Genomic DNA, 18,433 nt, shown 5'->3' with positions numbered 1-18,433 from the left:
GTGGTTTATGTCCAGTCTACTTTGTAATTTTGTTTTAGTCGCCTTTGCTGCAGAAAACCCCCGCCTCACACAGGTAGCATGTCGGAAATAGCAACAGTGCTATTGTGCCGATCTCAGAGTATTCAGCCATAACTTTATTCCAGTTGTCTCGAACATGCTTTTAAGGCCGCCGTCATTTGCGATCTCCAGCAGTTTTTCTACTCATTTTGCGAACTCCGGCGTTTTGTTTTTTGCGTAATCAGACATGTGATGGAGAAGCGTGGCTTGACATGTGTCAAGCGTGACACAGACGGATGTAACGGAGAATCCGGTCTTCTTCTTCTCCTTTCGGCTTGTCCCTTTTCAGGGGTTGCCACAGCGAGTCATTAATTTCCATCTTTCCCTGTTCTCTGCATCCTCTACTCTGACTCCAACTACCTGTATGTCTTCCCTCACGGCATCCGTGAATCTCCTCTTTGGCCTTCCTCTCTGTCTCCTACCTGGTAGCTCCATCTCTAACATTCTCCTACCAATGTATCCACTGTCCCTCCTCTGTACATGTCCAAACCATCTCAGTCTGGCCTCTAACTTTTTCTCCAAACTTTCCTGTCTGAGTTGTCCCTCTGATGACCTCATTTCTGATCCTGTCCATCCTTTTCACTCCTAAGGAGAATCTCAGCATCTTTAACTCAGCCACCTCTAACTCTGCCTCCTGTCTTTTGCCAATTGCTAGTGTCTGTAGACCGTACATCATGGCTGGTCTCACAACTGTTCTGTAAACTTTTCCCTTCGCCTTAGCTGACCGCCTTCTATCACAAATCACTCCTGACACTTTTCTCCAGCTGTTCCATCCTGCCTGCACTCTATTCTTCACTTCTCTTCCACAGTCTCCGCTGCTCTGTACTGTTGATCCTAGGTACTTAAATTCCTGTACCTTCTCCACCTCTGCTCCCTGTAACCTCACCATTCCACTGGTCTCCCTTTCATTTATGCACATGTACTCTGTCTTACTACGACTGACCTTCATTCCTCTTTCCTCTCGTGCAAACCTCCACCTTTCTAGGTTTTCTTGTAGCTGCTGCCTACTCTCACTACAGATCACAATGTCATCTGCAAACATTATAGTCCAGGGCGACTCCTGTCTGACCTCATCTGTCAATCTATCCATCACCATAGCAAACAAGAAGGGGCTCAGGGCCGATCCTTGATGCAGTCCTACCTCCACCTTGAAGTCTTTTGTCCGTCCAACTGCACACCTCACCACTGTTGTACTATTCTCATACATGTCCTGAACCAACCTAACGTACTTCTCTGCAACTCCTGACTTCCTCATACAGAACCACAATTCCTCTCTTGGCACCCTGTCATAAGCCTTCTCTAAATCTACAAATACGCAGTGCAGGTCCTTCCTACCTTCCCTGTACTTCTCCATCAGGATCCTCAGGGCAAATATTGCATCTGTGGTGCTCTTCCTCGGCATGAAACCATACTGCTGTTCACAAATCTCCACTTCCTGTCCAACCTGGCTTCAACTACTCTTTCCCAAACCTTCATCATATGGCTCATCAACTTTATCCCCCTGTAGTTGCTACAACTCTGAACATTCTTCTTCTTCTTATAAATTGGTACTAGGACACTCTTCCTCCACTCATCAGGAATCTTGTTTGTGTCTAAGATTCTATTAAACAACTTAGTCAGAAAATCAACCGACACCTCCCCTAAGCACTTCCATACCTCCACTGGTATGTCATCTGGACCAACCGCCTGACCACTCTGCATCCTTTTTAATGTTTTCCTGACTTCATCCTTTCTAACCTGATCGACCTTCTTCTTAATCCTCTCTGGCTCTTCATTCCTACGTTCCCTATTGTTTTCCTCATTTAACAACTCCTCAAAGTATTCTTTCCATCTCCTCAACACACTTTCCTCACTCGTAATGACATTTCCCTCTCTGTCTTTAATCAACCTCACCTGCTGTACATCCTTCCCAGCCTGATTTCTCTGTCTCGCCAACCTGTACAATTCTTTTTCACCTTCCTTTGTGTCTAACCTCTCATATAACTCCTCATATGCCTTCCGTTTGGCCTTGGCCACTTCTCTCTTCACTTCCCTTGTCATCTTTTTGTACTCTAGCCTGTTCTCTTCTGTTCTCTCACTATCCCATCTCTTCTTCGCTAATTTCTTCCTCCTGAACCTGAAACGGAGAATCCGGTAATTTTTCAAAATAAAACATCTTTCGTATTCCGAAATAAATAACACAGAATTAAGGCAAGTTCTTTCTGTGCGGCCCGGTACCAAATGCCCTGTGGACCGGTACCGGTCCGTGGACAGGCGGTTGGGGACCGCTGCTATAAATCAATGGACTGCAGATTCATGTACTCTTGGGGTCCAACTGAGGTCACATCTCTGTCCCTCGCACGCACTGCCTATGTCACCATTGAGCCTTCAGAGGAAGGTGATGGGTGAAAATGAGAATGTGGTCAGGGTAACGAGAGTTAGCGCTGCTCAATAAGCGCTGCGCTAATGAGCTTCCTGATAGCTTTGTTCTCAGCAGGACAAGAGCGCGTGTAACGCAGGAATCCCAAATGTTAGAGTTTCATCCCTGAACATGAAAACTTACCCACAGCAGCTTTTTTGTTGTTTGCTTGTTTTGTCTTGTTATATTATGCTGAAACTCAGTCACAACATATATATATTTTTTTGTTTTGTTCCTGTGTTGGTGAGCAGAGTTAACTTTCTCAAGCAGTGATGGACAGGCACAACATTTTTTCACGTTTGATTTTCACCTCTATGATGCAAATGTTCATTTACTTTCGTGATGGACAGTTTTTTTTTTCTCATGCTTTGTCTTTGTTCTGTGAAGTTGGTCATGCATTCATCCATTCATTGTACTCACTCACTCGGAGAGTAAAATCACTTTTACATTTCATTCTGTCATGCTGCACAGTTAGTTTTTCTTGTTTTACTTCTGTAGTGATGGACAGTTCAGAAATGAGACCTAGACTTAACATTTAATTCAGTGATGTACAGCCATGACATTTTTTAAACTCAACTATATTTATAGAGCACTTGAAAACAATCACCGCTGTAGACAAAGTGCCGTACATGGAGCAACAATAATTCATACAATAAAAAACAATAAAACAATAAATTATTAATAGCAAAGACAGTAGCAAACACAAACACTTTGACCTTTGACTCAACATGAGACTTGATTTTTACTTTTAAAGAACAAAAATTAGTTTTAAGATGAGTTTTAAAGACGGACAGCTAGGTGGTTTGCTGAACGTTCAGTGGGAGGTCATCCTAAAGAGAAGGACCAGCAGCGAAAAAGTCTCCATCCCTCTGAGCCTTAGTTGTCGGTTCCTCTAATAGTGTCTGGTCTGCAGACCAGAGGCACCAGGTAGGTTTGTAGGGGCCGAGGAGCCCAGAGTGGTCAGATGGGGCGAGGTCATTTAAAGATTTGAAAGCAATTAATAGGATCTTAAAAAATAACTTTAAAATGTATAGGGAGCCAGTGAAGAGATGCCAAAGTAGGAGTACCAGTCAAGAGGCGGGCAGCAGAATTCTGGACCAACTGGAGATGCTTACTGGAGAATTGGCTGACTCCAAAGTAAAATGCATTACTGAGTAATTCAGCTGGGATACGATGAAGGCATGAATTACTGTTTCAAAGTGCTCTTGAGAAAGGAGAGGCTTTACTCTCGCCAGCTGTCTAAGATGAAAGAAGCTGGATTTAACAACGGCACCAACTTACCGGTCCAATTTAAAATCACTGTCCAGTATAAGTCCCAAATTCGAGACTGTTGACTTAAGACAGTGTTTCTCAAATAGTGGGTGTGAGGCTCCATCAAGGGGGGCGCGTTTGACCTCGGGAAACATGCTTTTTTATTTTTTTACTGTCCTAAAGTAACGTGCAGTTGCACCTCCACTACATTAGGGGGCAGTAGCGCTCTCATTGGCAGAGTTTGCACAGGGAACATTCTCAGGGAGGAAATATGACGAGTCATGTGTAGCGCTTGGCTTCAATGTGATTGCGGTGGCAGACGAATAAAGATCGATGTGCTTACTGTGTCTAAAAACTTTGGTAGCGGACAGCATGAAGCCGAATAAATTAAGGCGTCACTTAAAGACATTACACCCCAATCACGCTGATAAGCTGCTTGAGTTTTTTTCTGCGAAAATGTGCTGAATATTGCCAACAATCATGCCGCTTTGTGACTGCTACTTCAGTAAACTAAAATACACAGTAAACTACACATTGAGCAGGAGCTGAGAATTGCTGTGTCCTGCTTCAAACCTCGCTTCGAAAAGCTGTGCATTGCAAAACGTGCTCATTGTAGCCATTAATCCAGACATCATCTTTGATTAAAAAAAAAAAAAAAGAAGCGGACCTTCTTTATATATTTTTGTTTTACTGGTTAAAGTTTTTTTTTAAAATATCGTGCTCTGAGATAATGTTGGTGATTAGTTTGAATGCATTATTAGTTATTGATTTTATGTAATTTTATTTTTCAGTATCGTATGGTTTGACATGGTCAGTCAAAAAATATTTATTGTTACATTAAGGATTTAATGTTATTTTTGAATTTCCGATGCACTTTAAATCTTTTCTGTTCCAGTTACTAAAGCTATTCTTTGTTGTAAGTTGGTCCATAAACTTGGTCCATATTTCTTTCTTTTTTATTCTCTTATACGTGAATAAGGATACAGTGCTACGCAAAGGTGTACTTATAACAATCTTATAGACAAATGATACTATTTATTGTCGTGCAAGGGGGGAGATGTTTTCCTCTTCCTTGGGGGGGGCATGACAGAAAATAATTGAGAACCACTGGCTTAAGATAAGGAGCCAGGAGGCCCAAGTCCGCAGGATGGGATGTACAAGGGCCACTGGGACCGAACACGATCACTTCTGTCTTCTTTTCATTGAAAATCAAGAAATGTAGTGCCATCCAGGTCTTGATTTCCTCCAGACAGGCTAAAAGTGGCCTCAGTGAGAAAGTATCTTTTTTGCTCAGCGGGACATAGATCTGACAGTCATCCACATAGCAGTGGAAAGAAACACCATGTTTGCTTAAGATGGAACCCAATGGGAGCAGATACAGTGAGAAAAGCAGAGGCCCCAGAATTTAGCTCTGTGGAAGACCACACAACAATGGGGTAGTTAGTGACTCAGAGCAACCAAGTCTAACACAAACGGTTCTGTCAGCTAAATAAGACCTACCCACTCAAGGGAGCTACATTTCTTGTTCTTCAATTTCATTACAGTGAGAGTGGACATGATGGATAGCTTTGTAGTTATCTTGTTGTATTTCTGTGATGATTGACATTTACAACATTCTCGTATTTTGGATTTATTTCTGTGATGCGAAGTTATGCCATTTTCGCCGGTTTTCGTTTCATTTCTACAAAGCTGTTTTATAATAAAATACTACTTTGCTCTCATAAGATTTTAACTTTTTTTGTAAAAAACAGAATACAAACAAAAAGCCCTTTTATGACCTTGTCAGAGAAAACAGGCAACCTTTTAATTCCAATTGATTTATGGCAAGCATGTCCAACTCCGGTCCTGGATGGCCACTGTCCTCCCCGTTTTCCTTCTCTCCCTGCTGCAACAAACCTGATTCAGATGATCAGATCATCAGCCAGCATGAGGACTGAAGCAGCATGGGGACGATCCTGATTATTTGAATCAGGTGTGTTGTAGCCAGGAGAGATGCAAAACAGGCAGCACAGCTGCCCCTGAGGACACCCCTAAATTTGAGGGGTACATATGGGTAGTCATGTTTAATTGGCGCTAGGATTAGAAATTGGTCCTCCGCTGGAATGAGTTCGAGCACGCCTGATTTAATGTACCGGTATGTATAATTCGTATACTGTCCGCTGTAGTAAGTCAATTGACACAAGGATTCAGCCTGCCCTGTGCCTTCCATCATGGTGTTTGCACTCAGCCGCGAGAAGCTCCAACTTGGCCAAAAAGATGCAGAGCATGGCCAGGACCAACCTTGACCACTCTAGACCAGTTGTTCTCAAACTGTTTACACTGAGTATCACCTAAAAATACTTCACTCTTCAAGTATCACCATTGCATTTAAATGTTTCATAATTACAAATAATAGTTGAATAGAATGGACCTAAATCAATTTCTCAAATATTAAATCCCAATACATTGCACTTAAGTTGAACCAAACTGAACTTGAGAAATGCACTGTACTGGTTTAATAAAAAAATAAAAAATAAAACCCTTCATTACATTATATGAACATTTCATTGAGTGATCGTTTCACTTACCACAAGAGGTAGCACCTCACTTTGAGAATCATCTGGCCATGAGCCAAAACAAACATTGGAGAGCAATTTTAATAAAATGAGGAAACATTTCATGGGTTCTAATTGGGGAGGATTGAGGAAAATAGGTTGCACTGAACAAAAAAGGACTGTAGCATGTTGGATTGGATATTATTGCTAATTAATCTTGTGCTGACATTATGAGTTAATCCCTTCAAATTTGAACAAGATTCATTTGAGCCTGAGCATGCTTTTGTGCGAAGAAAAATTGGCTGGGTAGCAGGACTCAAAGGTTTTTGAAAATTCAGCCCCTGGAGCCAGTTTCACTGAACGTGACATTTAATAAGCGTGGTGATCATGACAAGAAGCAGAGACGCCATTCTGCTTTAAAATCGGAGGGTCATTTTAGCCATTTCCACCGGCCGTTCAAACAAACCCACCGTGACAAAATATGCCCTTTTCCTACCAAGTTTGAACATTGCTACTAACTTGACAGATAGCCAATCCTGAGGATTCAAGTTTTTGTTCTCTTGTGTGAACATGAAATTTGGTAGGTCTGCAATGAGTAGAACCTTAAAATGTCTCAATAGGCCATGCCTGAAAAGCCACAGAAAGTCTTCCATTTTGTGTCAAAGTGGACATATTTAAGGGTTGTTTTTTGCCATTTCCAGTAGTCCTTCAACGACAACCTTGTCCAAGATATTTTTTTTTCCCAATTGCTACCAAATTTTTGAACAACATATACTAGACGGCTGGACACCGCAAAATTGTGAAACATTTAAGTTTTTGTGATTGCATGCAAGCAGAGCATGGCAACCAAGTTGATAACTTATAGGGCATTCTTGAGGTCTCTTAAAATTCAGCCAGTTTCAGTTCGTATCACAAAACTAGGTAGACATGTCTATCATGAGTAAACTCACCAAAAATATCAATACAAAAGAAACAAACAGAGAGTGTTTTGAAATGGCCGCCTTTGTCTCACTTTTCCCATTTCCAAAGAATACCCTGTCCGTTACATTTTGTGTGGTTATTAGTAATAAAATTTAAACCACTCATACTGTACAGGTGGAAAATCCAAAGTTGCTAAGAATTTGAATTTTTGTCACTGCGTATGGGCCACGGATGGCGGTCAAGTTTACAACCTTATGTAAACACATCCTGCAATTCTTCCAAGATTCAGACCCCTGAAGCCAGTTTTACAAAGCAACATGATATTTGGTAGGCATGTCTTTCACGACTAGACTCACAAAAAAAGTCAATTTTGGGTTGAAGCAGGCAAGTCTAATTTCGTCAATTTTGCCCATTCCCAGGAGTCCATCAAAGATAAACTTTTATTATTTAGTTATCACATATACTCCACAGACAGCTGACACTGAGGTGTGAATCCTTTGAGTTTTCCTTACATTAGATGACAGTGAATATGTACAAGCATTACACCAAAATGATGAAAAAGCAGTTAGTAGAGGAGTCTCAAAAGAGGTTACAGATTTAGAGGGATGATGAGAATCAGATACTGGATGACATTCAATCCACAGCTTTCTATTGAGGAGACCAGGGGGCCCCCACAATTCGTGCATCGTTAGGGTCAATGTCCCCACGGAAACACTGACCTGAGGCTAATGGTTTCACTTGTGGGTTCGGATGAGATTTCAACCTAAATGGGGTCCCTGTCAGTACACAGGGCTGATAATAAGGCAGGCCTTGTTTAAACTGTTCATACATATGTTACAAAAAAAAAAGACAAAGAAAAAGCATATTTCTACAAATGTTGGAATTCCAAATTGCATTTCCTCCTGGGTGAACTTTAAAGGTTCTACTTTAATAAATTGTGTGTTTGCGTGTGAGTGTTTGTGTATATTAGCCCAAGAGCGGCTTCATTAATAAGTCATTTAACACAAAGAGATTGATTGGGCCCCTGCCAGGAGACGATATGGAAGGGAAAATTTAATCCGGCTCGCTTTTATCTCCGCTACTGCGACTCCAGCGAGGCGGAGAAGAAGCAGCTGCATGCCCCGATCCCGACGGAGAGGGATTCACCTCAACGCCGGGAAATGGAACGTGACAGGTGGTTGTTCAAGGTGCAAGTCGGTCAGACGAGAATGATGAACTTTCACAAAATTTTCCCGTAAACAATCCTCAGAAAACTTTATATTGTTGTTCTGTTGATTTTGCAAATAAGTAATTAAAAAATGTGAACCTTTGGGCAGATAAAATTATCACTAGATTCTCTTTTGTCATTGCAAAAGTACATGAAAAATATTCTAAATATTACACTATTAAAAACATTACATAATAATGATAAAATATAATCGTGAATATTTTATGCTTAAAATTACATACAGTATATAATATAAATAAAACATCTACACTTTATAATTATATATAATACAATAAAGATGGTATTTTAACTTACTTTATTGTAGTATCACAAAATATATTTTTATTTTGACATACAAAAGAATCGTACATCATTTAATATCATCGTAAATCAAAGTTTTTATCATTTTAATCGTTTTGTGTACAATTTCGCCTACTTTTCATTTTTCTGTATCATATTTGCTATTGTGTGATTAAAATATATTAATTGGAATTTATAAAAATACATAAAACAAACAACATTGCAACATTTTGAGTAATTGTTATTAATTAGTATATTTTGTTAATTTGTTTGCCTTAATTAAAAAAATAGCAGCATAGTAACATACAGCACTTTTATTTATTCATGCTTGATTTGATCAACTTGTTTTTTTTTTAAATTCTAACAATTATTATTCATCCATATTCTTCCACCACTTTTTGAGTTCAGGATCGCAGGAACGGAGCCTCCATTCCAGCTGGTTGCAGCTCAAGCACAGATGGGGTCTTAAAGCATTTGGAGGCAAAACATAGTTCTTGTTCTTTTCAAAATGAAAACATTTCGGATTTGCCGTCGTCGGACTTCAAATGTTAATACCCAGTTTGCGGTGGATTATCGCAACACCTTGAATGCCCCTCCTTCAGACACGCAATTTAATGACTAGTGCTGTGAAGGTTTTTGCTGTTGCTGCTTAATTGCCTTTTTTGAAGCTCGCCCTTTTCCTTCATTCTATGCTAATTACCGCCCAAATGGCAAGGACGCCACTTCCCAGTCGGCGGGCATCTCGGAACCGGCGAGGGGAGGAGACGCTAAATGGCTTGTTTTGGAGACGCTTGATTTGGCTTGTTTTTCAAGCACTAGATGGAAAAAGTAATGGCTGATCTCCAATGAAAGCGTGTGTGTTGGCTGCGTACGTCGTTTTTATCTGTAAACGCGAAATAAAGGCGTTCAAATGTCGTATGAAAGATTTGAATGGTACTAATTTTGGCGAGGGACATCAAGAAAGTTGGCTAAAGTCGCGAAAATAACGTGTGCTTGATTTGTCGGCGTGACATTTATTAGCCTATAACTCGCAATATTTTAGCACCAACACCATTATTTCTGTATCGTTATCATTTACAATAATCACTAGTACAGAGTGCAAGATATCGATATCATATCCTGATTTCCAAGGGCATGTTTTTTCCGTGTTGACATCAGTATAACGTGTCAAATATCGATATTGTATTGGTGATGGAGATGAATAAAATCTGTTTGCAATAACATTTTTTTTCACCTTTATCAGCTTGACACTTATTAGAACTATCAATATTTGCCAATGTTCATAATTCCTGTATCGTTTCATTTATGTTAAAACATCAGTATGCTGCGTTATTACATAATTTTGATTTTATGTCCCCGGAAGTACACGTGGTTTTCTTCCAATAAATTGATGATTGTGCAATCACTGTATTGTGATACAATATCATGTCATGTGACCCTAAAACTAGATTTTTGTTTCCCCCTGAATTCAATTCTACGAAACAAACCCAGAGTTCACATTGTAGTTGTTGTTGTTTATTGTTTATTGAGCATATATAGTATACTCAATAACAGGTTGACAAAAGTCAAACAAAAATTATGTAAGGAAAATTATAAAGTAGTAAATCCATTTTGGAGTAAATGAAGAGGAAATCAACCTTATTCCCTATACTGTGTGTGTGTATATATATATATATATATATATATATACTGTAATATATATATATATATATACATACATAAAGGGCAGAGGAAAGCCGTTGTAGTGGATGTAGCGGTCCCAAGTGATGGAAACATCAGAAAGAAGGAACACGAGAAACTCGAGAAATACCAAGGGCTCAGAGAGGAGCTGGAGAGAGCCTGGAAGGTAAAGGTGACAGTCGTGCCTGTGGTGGTCGGAGCACTCGGGGCAGTGACCCCCAAACTAGATGAGTGGTTGCAACAGATCCCGGGAACAACATCGGACATCTCAGTCCAGAAATGTGCAGTGCTGGGAACAGCAAGGATACTGCGCAGAACCCTCAAGCTTCCTGGCCTCTGGTAGAGGACCCGAGCTGAATGAGGGACGGACACCACCTGAGGGGGGGTGAGACGAGGAATTTTATACCCATGAGAGGGGCCAAAGGGGTCGGGTGCAATGTGAGCTGGGCGGCAGCCAAAGGCGGGGACCCTGGCGGTCCGATCCTCGGCTGCAGAAGCTAGCTCTTGGGACATGGAATGTCACCTCTCTGGCAGGGAAGGAGCCCGAGCTGGTGTGTGAGGCAGAGAATTTCCGACTGGATATAGTCGGACTTGCCTCCACACACAGCCTGGGTTCTGGTACCAGTTCTCTCGAGAGGGGTTGGACTCTCTTCCACTCTGGAGTTGCTCACGGTGAAAAGCGCAGAGCAGGTGTGGGCATACTCATTGCCCCCCGGCTCAGTGACTGTACATTGGGGTTCCCACAGGTAGACGAGAGGGTTGCCTCCCTCCGCCTTCGGGTGGGTGGACGGGTCCTGACCGTTGTTTGTGCATATGCACCAAACAGCAACTCAGCATACCCACCCTTTTTGGAGTCCTTGGAGGGTGTGCTGGAGAGTACTCCTGCTGGGGACTCCCTTGTTCTGCAGGGGGACTTCAATGCTCACGTGGGCAATGACAGTGAGACCTGGAGGGGCGTGATTGGGAGGAACGGCCCCCCCCGATCAGAACTCGAGTGGTGTTTTGTTATTGGACTTCTGTGCTCGCCACGGATTGTCCATAACGAACACCTTGTTCAAACATAAGGGTGTCCATATGTGCACTTGGCACCAGGACACCCTAGGCCGCAGTTCGATGATCGACTTCTGTGCTCGCCACGGATTGTCCATAACGAACACCTTGTTCAAACATAAGGGTGTCCATATGTGCACTTGGCACCAGGACACCCTAGGCCGCAGTTCGATGATCGACTTTGGAGTTGTATCATCGGATTTGCGGCCGCATGTTCTGGACACTCGGGTGAAGAGAGGGGCGGAGCTGTCAACTGATCACCACCTGGTGGTGAGTAGGCTCCGATGGTGGGGGAAGATGCCGGTCCGTCCTGGCTGACCCAAACGTATTGTGAGGGTTTGTTGGGAGCGTCTGGCGGAATCCCCTGTCGGAAGGAGTTTCAACTCCCACCTCCGACAGAGCTTTTCCCATGTTCCGGGGGAGGCGGGGGACATTGAGCCCGAGTGGACCATGTTCCGTGCCTCTATTGTTGAGGCGGCCAATCTGAGTTGTGGCCGTAAGGTGGTTGGTGCCTGTCGTGGCGGCAACCCCCGTACTCGCTGGTGGACACCAGTAGTAAGGGATGCCGTCAAGCTGAAGAAGGAGTCCTATCGAGCCTTTATGGCCTGTGGGACCCCAGAGGCAGCTGACGGGTATCGACTGGCCAAGCGGAACGCAGCTTCGGTGGTCGCCGAGGCAAAAACCCGAGCGTGGGAAGAGTTCGGTGAGGCCATGGAAGCCGACTTCCAGACGGCTTCGAGGAAATTCTGGTCCATCATCCGACGTCTCAGGAGAGGGAAGCAGTGCACCACTAACACTGTGTACAGTGGGGATGGGGCGCTGCTGACTTCGACTCGGGACGTTGTGAACCGGTGGGCAGAGTACTTCGTAGACCTCCTCAACTCCACCAACACGCCTTCCTTGGAGGAAGCAGAGCCTGGGGACTCTGAGGTGGGCTATCTCTGTGGTTGAAGTCACCGATGTGGTTAAAAAGCTCCTCGGTGGCAAGGCCCCAGGGGTGGATGAGATCCGCCCGGAGTTCCTCAAGGCTCTGGATGTTGTGGGGCTGTCCTGGTTGACACGCCTCTGCAACATCGCGTGGTCAACAGGGAGAGTGCCTCTGGATTGGCAGACCGGGGTGGTAGTCCCTCTTTTTAAAAAGGGGGACCGGAGGGTGTGTTCCAACTACAGAGGGATCACACTCCTCAGCCTCCCTGGTAAGGTCTATTCATGGGTGCTGGAGAGGAGGGTCCGTCAGAAAGTCGAGCCTCAGATTGAGGAGGAGCAGTGTGGTTTTCGTCCCGACCGTGGAACAGTGGACCAGCTCTACACCCTTAGCAGGGTCCTCGAGGGTATGTGGGAATTCGCCCAACCAGTCTACATGTGTTTTGTGGACTTGGAGAAGGCGTTTGACCGTGTCCCTCTGAGAGGTCTGTGGGGGGTGCTTCGTGGGTATGCGGTACCGAACCCCCTGATACGGGCTGTTCGGTCACTATACCAGCGATGTCAGAGTTTGGTTCGCATTGCCGGCAGTAAGTCGGAATCGTTTCCAGTGGGGGTAGGACTCCGCCAAGGCTGCCCTTTGTCGCCGATTCTGTTCATAACCTTTATGGACAGAATTTCTAGGCGCAGCCGAAGCGTTGAGGGGGTCCGTTTTGGGGACCTCAGTATTGCATCCCTGCTTTTTGCAGATGATGTGGTGCTGTTGGCTCCTTCAAACAGGGCTCTCCAACTCTCACTGGAGCGTTTCGCAGCCGAGTGTGAAGCGGTTGGGATGAAGATCAGCACCTCCAAATTTGAAATCATGATCCTCAGTCGGAAAAGGGTGGAGTGCCCCCTCCGGGTTGGGGAAGAGATCTTGCCCCAAGTGGAGGAGTTTAAGTATCTTGGGGTCTTGTTCACGAGTGAGGGCAGGAGGGAGCGAGAGATCGACAGGCGGATCGGTGCAGCGTCTGCTGTGATGCGGACGTTGTATCGGTCTGTCGTGGTGAAGAAGGAGCTGAGCCAAAGGGCGAAGCTCTCAATTTACCGGTCGATCTACGTTCCAACCCTCATCTATGGTCACGAGCTATGGGTCGTGACCGAAAGAACGAGATCCCGGTTAAAAGCGGCCGAAATGAGTTTTCTCCGCAGGGTGTCCGGGCTCTCCCTTAGAGATAAGGTGAGAAGCTCGGTCATCCGGGAGGGGCTCAGAGTCGAGCCGCTTATCCTCCACATCAAGAGGAGCCAGATGAGGTGGCTTTGGGCATCTGATTCGGATGCCTCCTGAGCGCCTCCCTGGTGAGGTGTTCCGGGCATGTCCCACCGGGAGGAGACCCCGAGGAAGACCCAGGACACGCTGGAGAGACTATGTCACCCAGCTAGCCTGGGAACGTCTCGGGATCCCCCGGGGAGAGCTGGAAGAAGTAGCTAGGGAGAGGGAAGTCTGGGCTTCCCTGCTAAAGCTGTTGCCCCCGCGACCCGGCCCTGGATAAGCAGTAGATGATGGATGGATATATATATATATATATATACACAGTATATATACTGTATATATAAGATAAGATATCCTTTATTTGTCCCACACTGGGGAAATTTACAGTCTACAGCAGCAAGATTGTGGGTAGAAAGAAGAAAAACAAAGTTTTGCATTCACAACATATATATATATATATATATATATATATATATATATATATATATATACACCGTATTGGCCCGAATATAAAATTGTGTTTTTTTGCATTCAAATAAGACTGAAAAAGTGGGGGTCGTCTTATATTCGGGGTCTAGACATTATACCCATTCATGACACTAGATGGCGCCAGATATCATTGAAGCGAATTCTGAACTTGACTCACCAGGCCAAAGTGAACCACTGTCACGATGAATAAAAATAAAAATAGTGGTAAGAAAGAAAAGAGAAGCAAATAATAGAATAGATAACAGAACATGGATAAACTTCGCGACAATCTGGAGAAAAGTGGGTCGAAGATCGGCCGGGTTAACCGGCAGCTGAGGAGAAGTTATGATGTAATTTACATTTCAAAAACCAGAAGCCATTCATTTACGAATGTGATTGCACTTCAGATTTGAATGAGGCAAAATAACATGCTCTTTCTCTCAAATATATTGTTAGAATCATTTGTTTCAGATGTACTGTAATTATTTTCTGTTTAAAAATTTATTTGGTGTTCAAAAAGTCTTTTTTCAAACTTGAGTCTTGAAAAAGAGGGGCTCGTCTTATAATCAGGGCCGTCTTATATTCGGGCCAATACGGTATGTACTTTTTGTGCCTTTTTGGGGGTAGCAGGCTATTCGATTTTTCTCATGAAAAAACGTGAGTGTGAGAAAATATCATCCCTTGCCACCAATGTGTTTGATTGACATTCAATGAGACATGACATTTGTTTCCCACCATGAACATACTTTTATTATGCCGTGGCGCGGTAACCCATAGTCCGAGGACAAGTTGAAAAAGAATTTTTTTGAATACTCGTATGAATAAATATGTTTGCTTTCGGCTGTGGAATCTAGGTCTCATTAAGTGGTAAAGTCCTTGCTATAATTGTCTTAATGCATCGTCTTCCCCCAATCTTCATCTCCTGGTGACGTGTCTATTTCCTTGTTATTGATTTAAATGCAGATCTAATCTCCAGGACTGTATTGATAGCCTTGCTTCAAATTGGTGATGTTGCTAATTGCGTTTTGTGTTTCCTGACAGGAGAAGACCAATGGCGATGGCCAGATGGTGGTCAGTGGCCATTTTGCTGGCAGCGTTAGCAGCTTTCTACGCAGAGGGGAGGCCCAACGATGACGAGGGATACGGGTCGCAGCATTATCGGCCAGTCTTGAGATTCCGACATAAGGTATCGTATTGCATTATGTGGTTAACCTGACTCACCAGCCATGAGTTATCACTCTCTATTTTGTGGTGAGAGCAATTGGCAACAACAAAAAATCTTCAGTTTTTGATGCCATCGGTCAGTGAATCTAAAACTAATCAAAGGAACAAATGCGTAACTCAGGCATGACTGTACTGTAAAAACTAGAGCATGTATGATAAGAACATGAGTACTGGAGTACATAGACTTGAACCTGCCAACAAGATTTGAATGTAGCTTCATGTCATCCCACAACTGCCCCACCCCATTTGTCTGCTAAAAGAAACACCATAGCTCACTAATGCAATAGTGTGCAACGCCTCGGTAATGTGACTTAACCATGGTAAAGTATCGCCAAAAAAGAAATGTTACCAGTACGATGTTTTGTTGTTTTTTTTTAAATGAGCAATCATTAAAAAGATGAGAGGTGATCATCTTCGGTGATGACCTGATCATCATGCCGCTTGCAGTCGTATGCAGTCGTCCATATGCAGTTGTCCATATGCAGCCTCAAAGAACACCCTTATATATTCCTCTTCTTTTTTAATCTTTTGTTGCTAACCTAGATGAAAAAAAAAAATTCCAAGAAACTGTAATCATCTTCTTTCTGAGAGTGCCTGTGAACGACGATGCTGGTGATACATCCCTCGGCCATGACTTCTGCAACACAGGTTTCAAGGGCCACTGTGCTGCATGTTTTAGAATCTAAATTTTGATGTTGCCCTCCTCCAACACACCTGATTGAAATGATCAAGATTGTTATCAGGCTCCCGCAGAGTTTGCTGATGAGCGGATCATTTGAATCAAGTATGTTGGAGGAGGGAATCATCTAAAACATGCAAGATACAGTGAAACTGCTGTTTCAACAACGAAATCATGTTTGCAGCAAGACATTTTTCACAACACTGGGTTTTTCACTATAGCAAATTTGATCTCAGATGTAAGCACCCCCCCCCCCCCCCCACCGAGTTATAGAAATCACTTTGATCACTTTTCCCCTCTCTTCCAGCATCAGAGCTCTTCTTGACTTAGCTGCTTGACATCCAAAGGTCCGTCCATGCTCATCTGAATCTAACAATAACAAATACTTCCTGGACCCGGTGGCTTTTCTTTCCACCATCTCACTGTCTCTAACTCGACCTCCCCTCGATCGCCACCCTTTTAAGCCAGCCACGGGACGCTTCGTAGTCCTCGATGGCCATAGTTAGCTCTCGAAGGCTAAAAACGTTACGCTAACTGGAGCGCTTCTCTCTCATTAGCGCAAATGCTCTTTCACAAAAAAACTGCCAGGTCAGACAAATATGTCTTATAGAGCACTTTAAACCAACCATCGCTGTATACAAAGTGCTGTACATGGAGCAAATATCATATACAGTCAAACCTCGACCAAATCGGTTTTCGAACAAACTGAGCGCACTTGAATGCGCCACTTGACTCCTCTCGCCTTCCTTACACGAGGAAGTGACGCTTCCTCAGGTAGACAAGGAAGTGATGCTTCCTTGTGCAGCGTTCCATTGTGAGCAGATGTGTTCAATAAAGATTTTTTTTTTAAAAGATTGTGGTTTCGGTTTTCGAACAGCCTTCTGGAACGGATTATGGTCGAAAACCGAGGTATGACTGTATACAAAAATTAAATCAATAAATAAATAACAAAGACAGTAGAAAGCACAAAACAGTAAAACTAAGATCAAGTCTGAGTCATGCCAAGTCAAATGCCAAAGAATACAAATGAGTTTTGAGACGAGTTTTAAAGATGGGCAGCGATGGAGCTTGCCAAATGTTCAGTAGGTCATTCCAAAGAGAGGGACCAGCAACGAAAAAGGCTCGATCCCCTCTGAGCCTCCGCTTAATCAGACAAAGAAAGAGCATATTTACCTTGATTTGAGAGCATAGTTAGATTTTAGGTTTTGCATTGTGCCGTTTCATTACTTTTTTTCAGCATGAGCAAATCATCATTATGTCACTATTGGATTTTTCCTAGAGGAGAGCAAATGGCACAGAGTGGACGGTAAAATTACAGAAATTATGGTACAATTACAAACTGGAGAAGATTAGAGTGCTGTTTTCAGAGTTTCTGCCCATTTCCATGAAAATAAAACCCACATGGATTTGTCAAACCTACTCTTCATGAGTCAGACGGTATCCTGCAAGAAAAACAAGACAAGATCAGAATGTTCATCCATTTTTGGTACTTTCAAAAAATTATAACTTTCTCAGTTAATTATTTATGGTGACAGCAGTCAGGGCAAGCATTCAAACTTATCCTATTGTGCGTTGACAAATGACAACAAAAATCAATGTTCTGTTTTGTCTCACTGAATTGTAGTATCGTCCTTCATTGAAAACAAAATTAATCAAAGGAATAAGTGTGCATCTCGGGCAAGACTGCTGACTCATTACTTTTCTCAGCACAAATATAAATCCGAAGCTAAAATAATAATAATAATAACCTAAAAAAATACCAAAAAAAAAAACTATTGTGTTCAAATATCCATTGCTTTAGGGGTTGCAAAACTGCTACTGTGAATGCTAATTGTTCGTTAGTTACTGGTGTTTTCCATAATGTGTTAGACATCAAAACAAAACATTCATTCATTCATCCTCCGAGCCGCTTGATCCCCACTAGGGTTGCGGGGGGTGCTGGAGCCAATCGCAGCTGTCTCCGGGCAGCAGGCGGGGGACACCCTGAATCGGTTGCCAGCCAATCGCAGGGCACACAAAGACGAACAACCATCCACGCTCACACTCACACCTAGGGACAATTTAGAGTGTTCAATCAGCCTGCCACGCATGTTTTTGGAATGTGGGAGAAAACCGGAGCACCCGGAGAAAACCCACGCGGGCCCGGGGAGAACATGCAAACTCCACACAGGGAGGCCGGAGCTGGAATCGAACCCGGTACCTCAGCACTGTGAAGCCAACGTGCTAACCACTGGCCTACCGGGCTGCCCAAAACAAAACATACCCACATCAACAAAAAACAGAGAAAGAGTTGTTAAAAAATCCATGTGGATTTGTCAAAGATGCTCTTTATGATTCCCAGCCCACTGAGGATTTACAAAAAATGTTAGCAACAACATTAAAAAAAATGTATCTAACTTCATAGCAGTGCCATTGCTAATTGGATATTACATCAATCAAAGGAGAAAATCTGCACCTCTGACAACTTCTGTGACATTACTTTTCTCATCAC

General features: G+C 43.2%; 1 protein-coding gene across 1 annotated transcript in view; it reads left to right on the top strand.

Moving 5' to 3' along the window:
* The window catches only part of fstl5 (follistatin-like 5), a 151,428-nt gene that overhangs the window by 10,133 nt on the left and 122,862 nt on the right, over positions 1-18,433 (top strand). The window contains exon 2 of the mRNA XM_086106122.1: positions 15,081-15,225. Within this exon, the coding sequence (XP_085962248.1) occupies positions 15,081-15,225 (145 nt within the window). The remainder of the gene's footprint in view (positions 1-15,080; positions 15,226-18,433) is intronic.

The sequence above is a fragment of the Hippocampus guttulatus genome, chromosome 2 (assembly GCF_054856545.1).
Source record: "Hippocampus guttulatus isolate MCC_2025c chromosome 2, RoL_Hgut_1.0, whole genome shotgun sequence".
Lineage (NCBI taxonomy): Eukaryota > Metazoa > Chordata > Actinopteri > Syngnathiformes > Syngnathidae > Hippocampus > Hippocampus guttulatus.
This window is presented reverse-complemented; position numbering and strand designations above follow the sequence as displayed.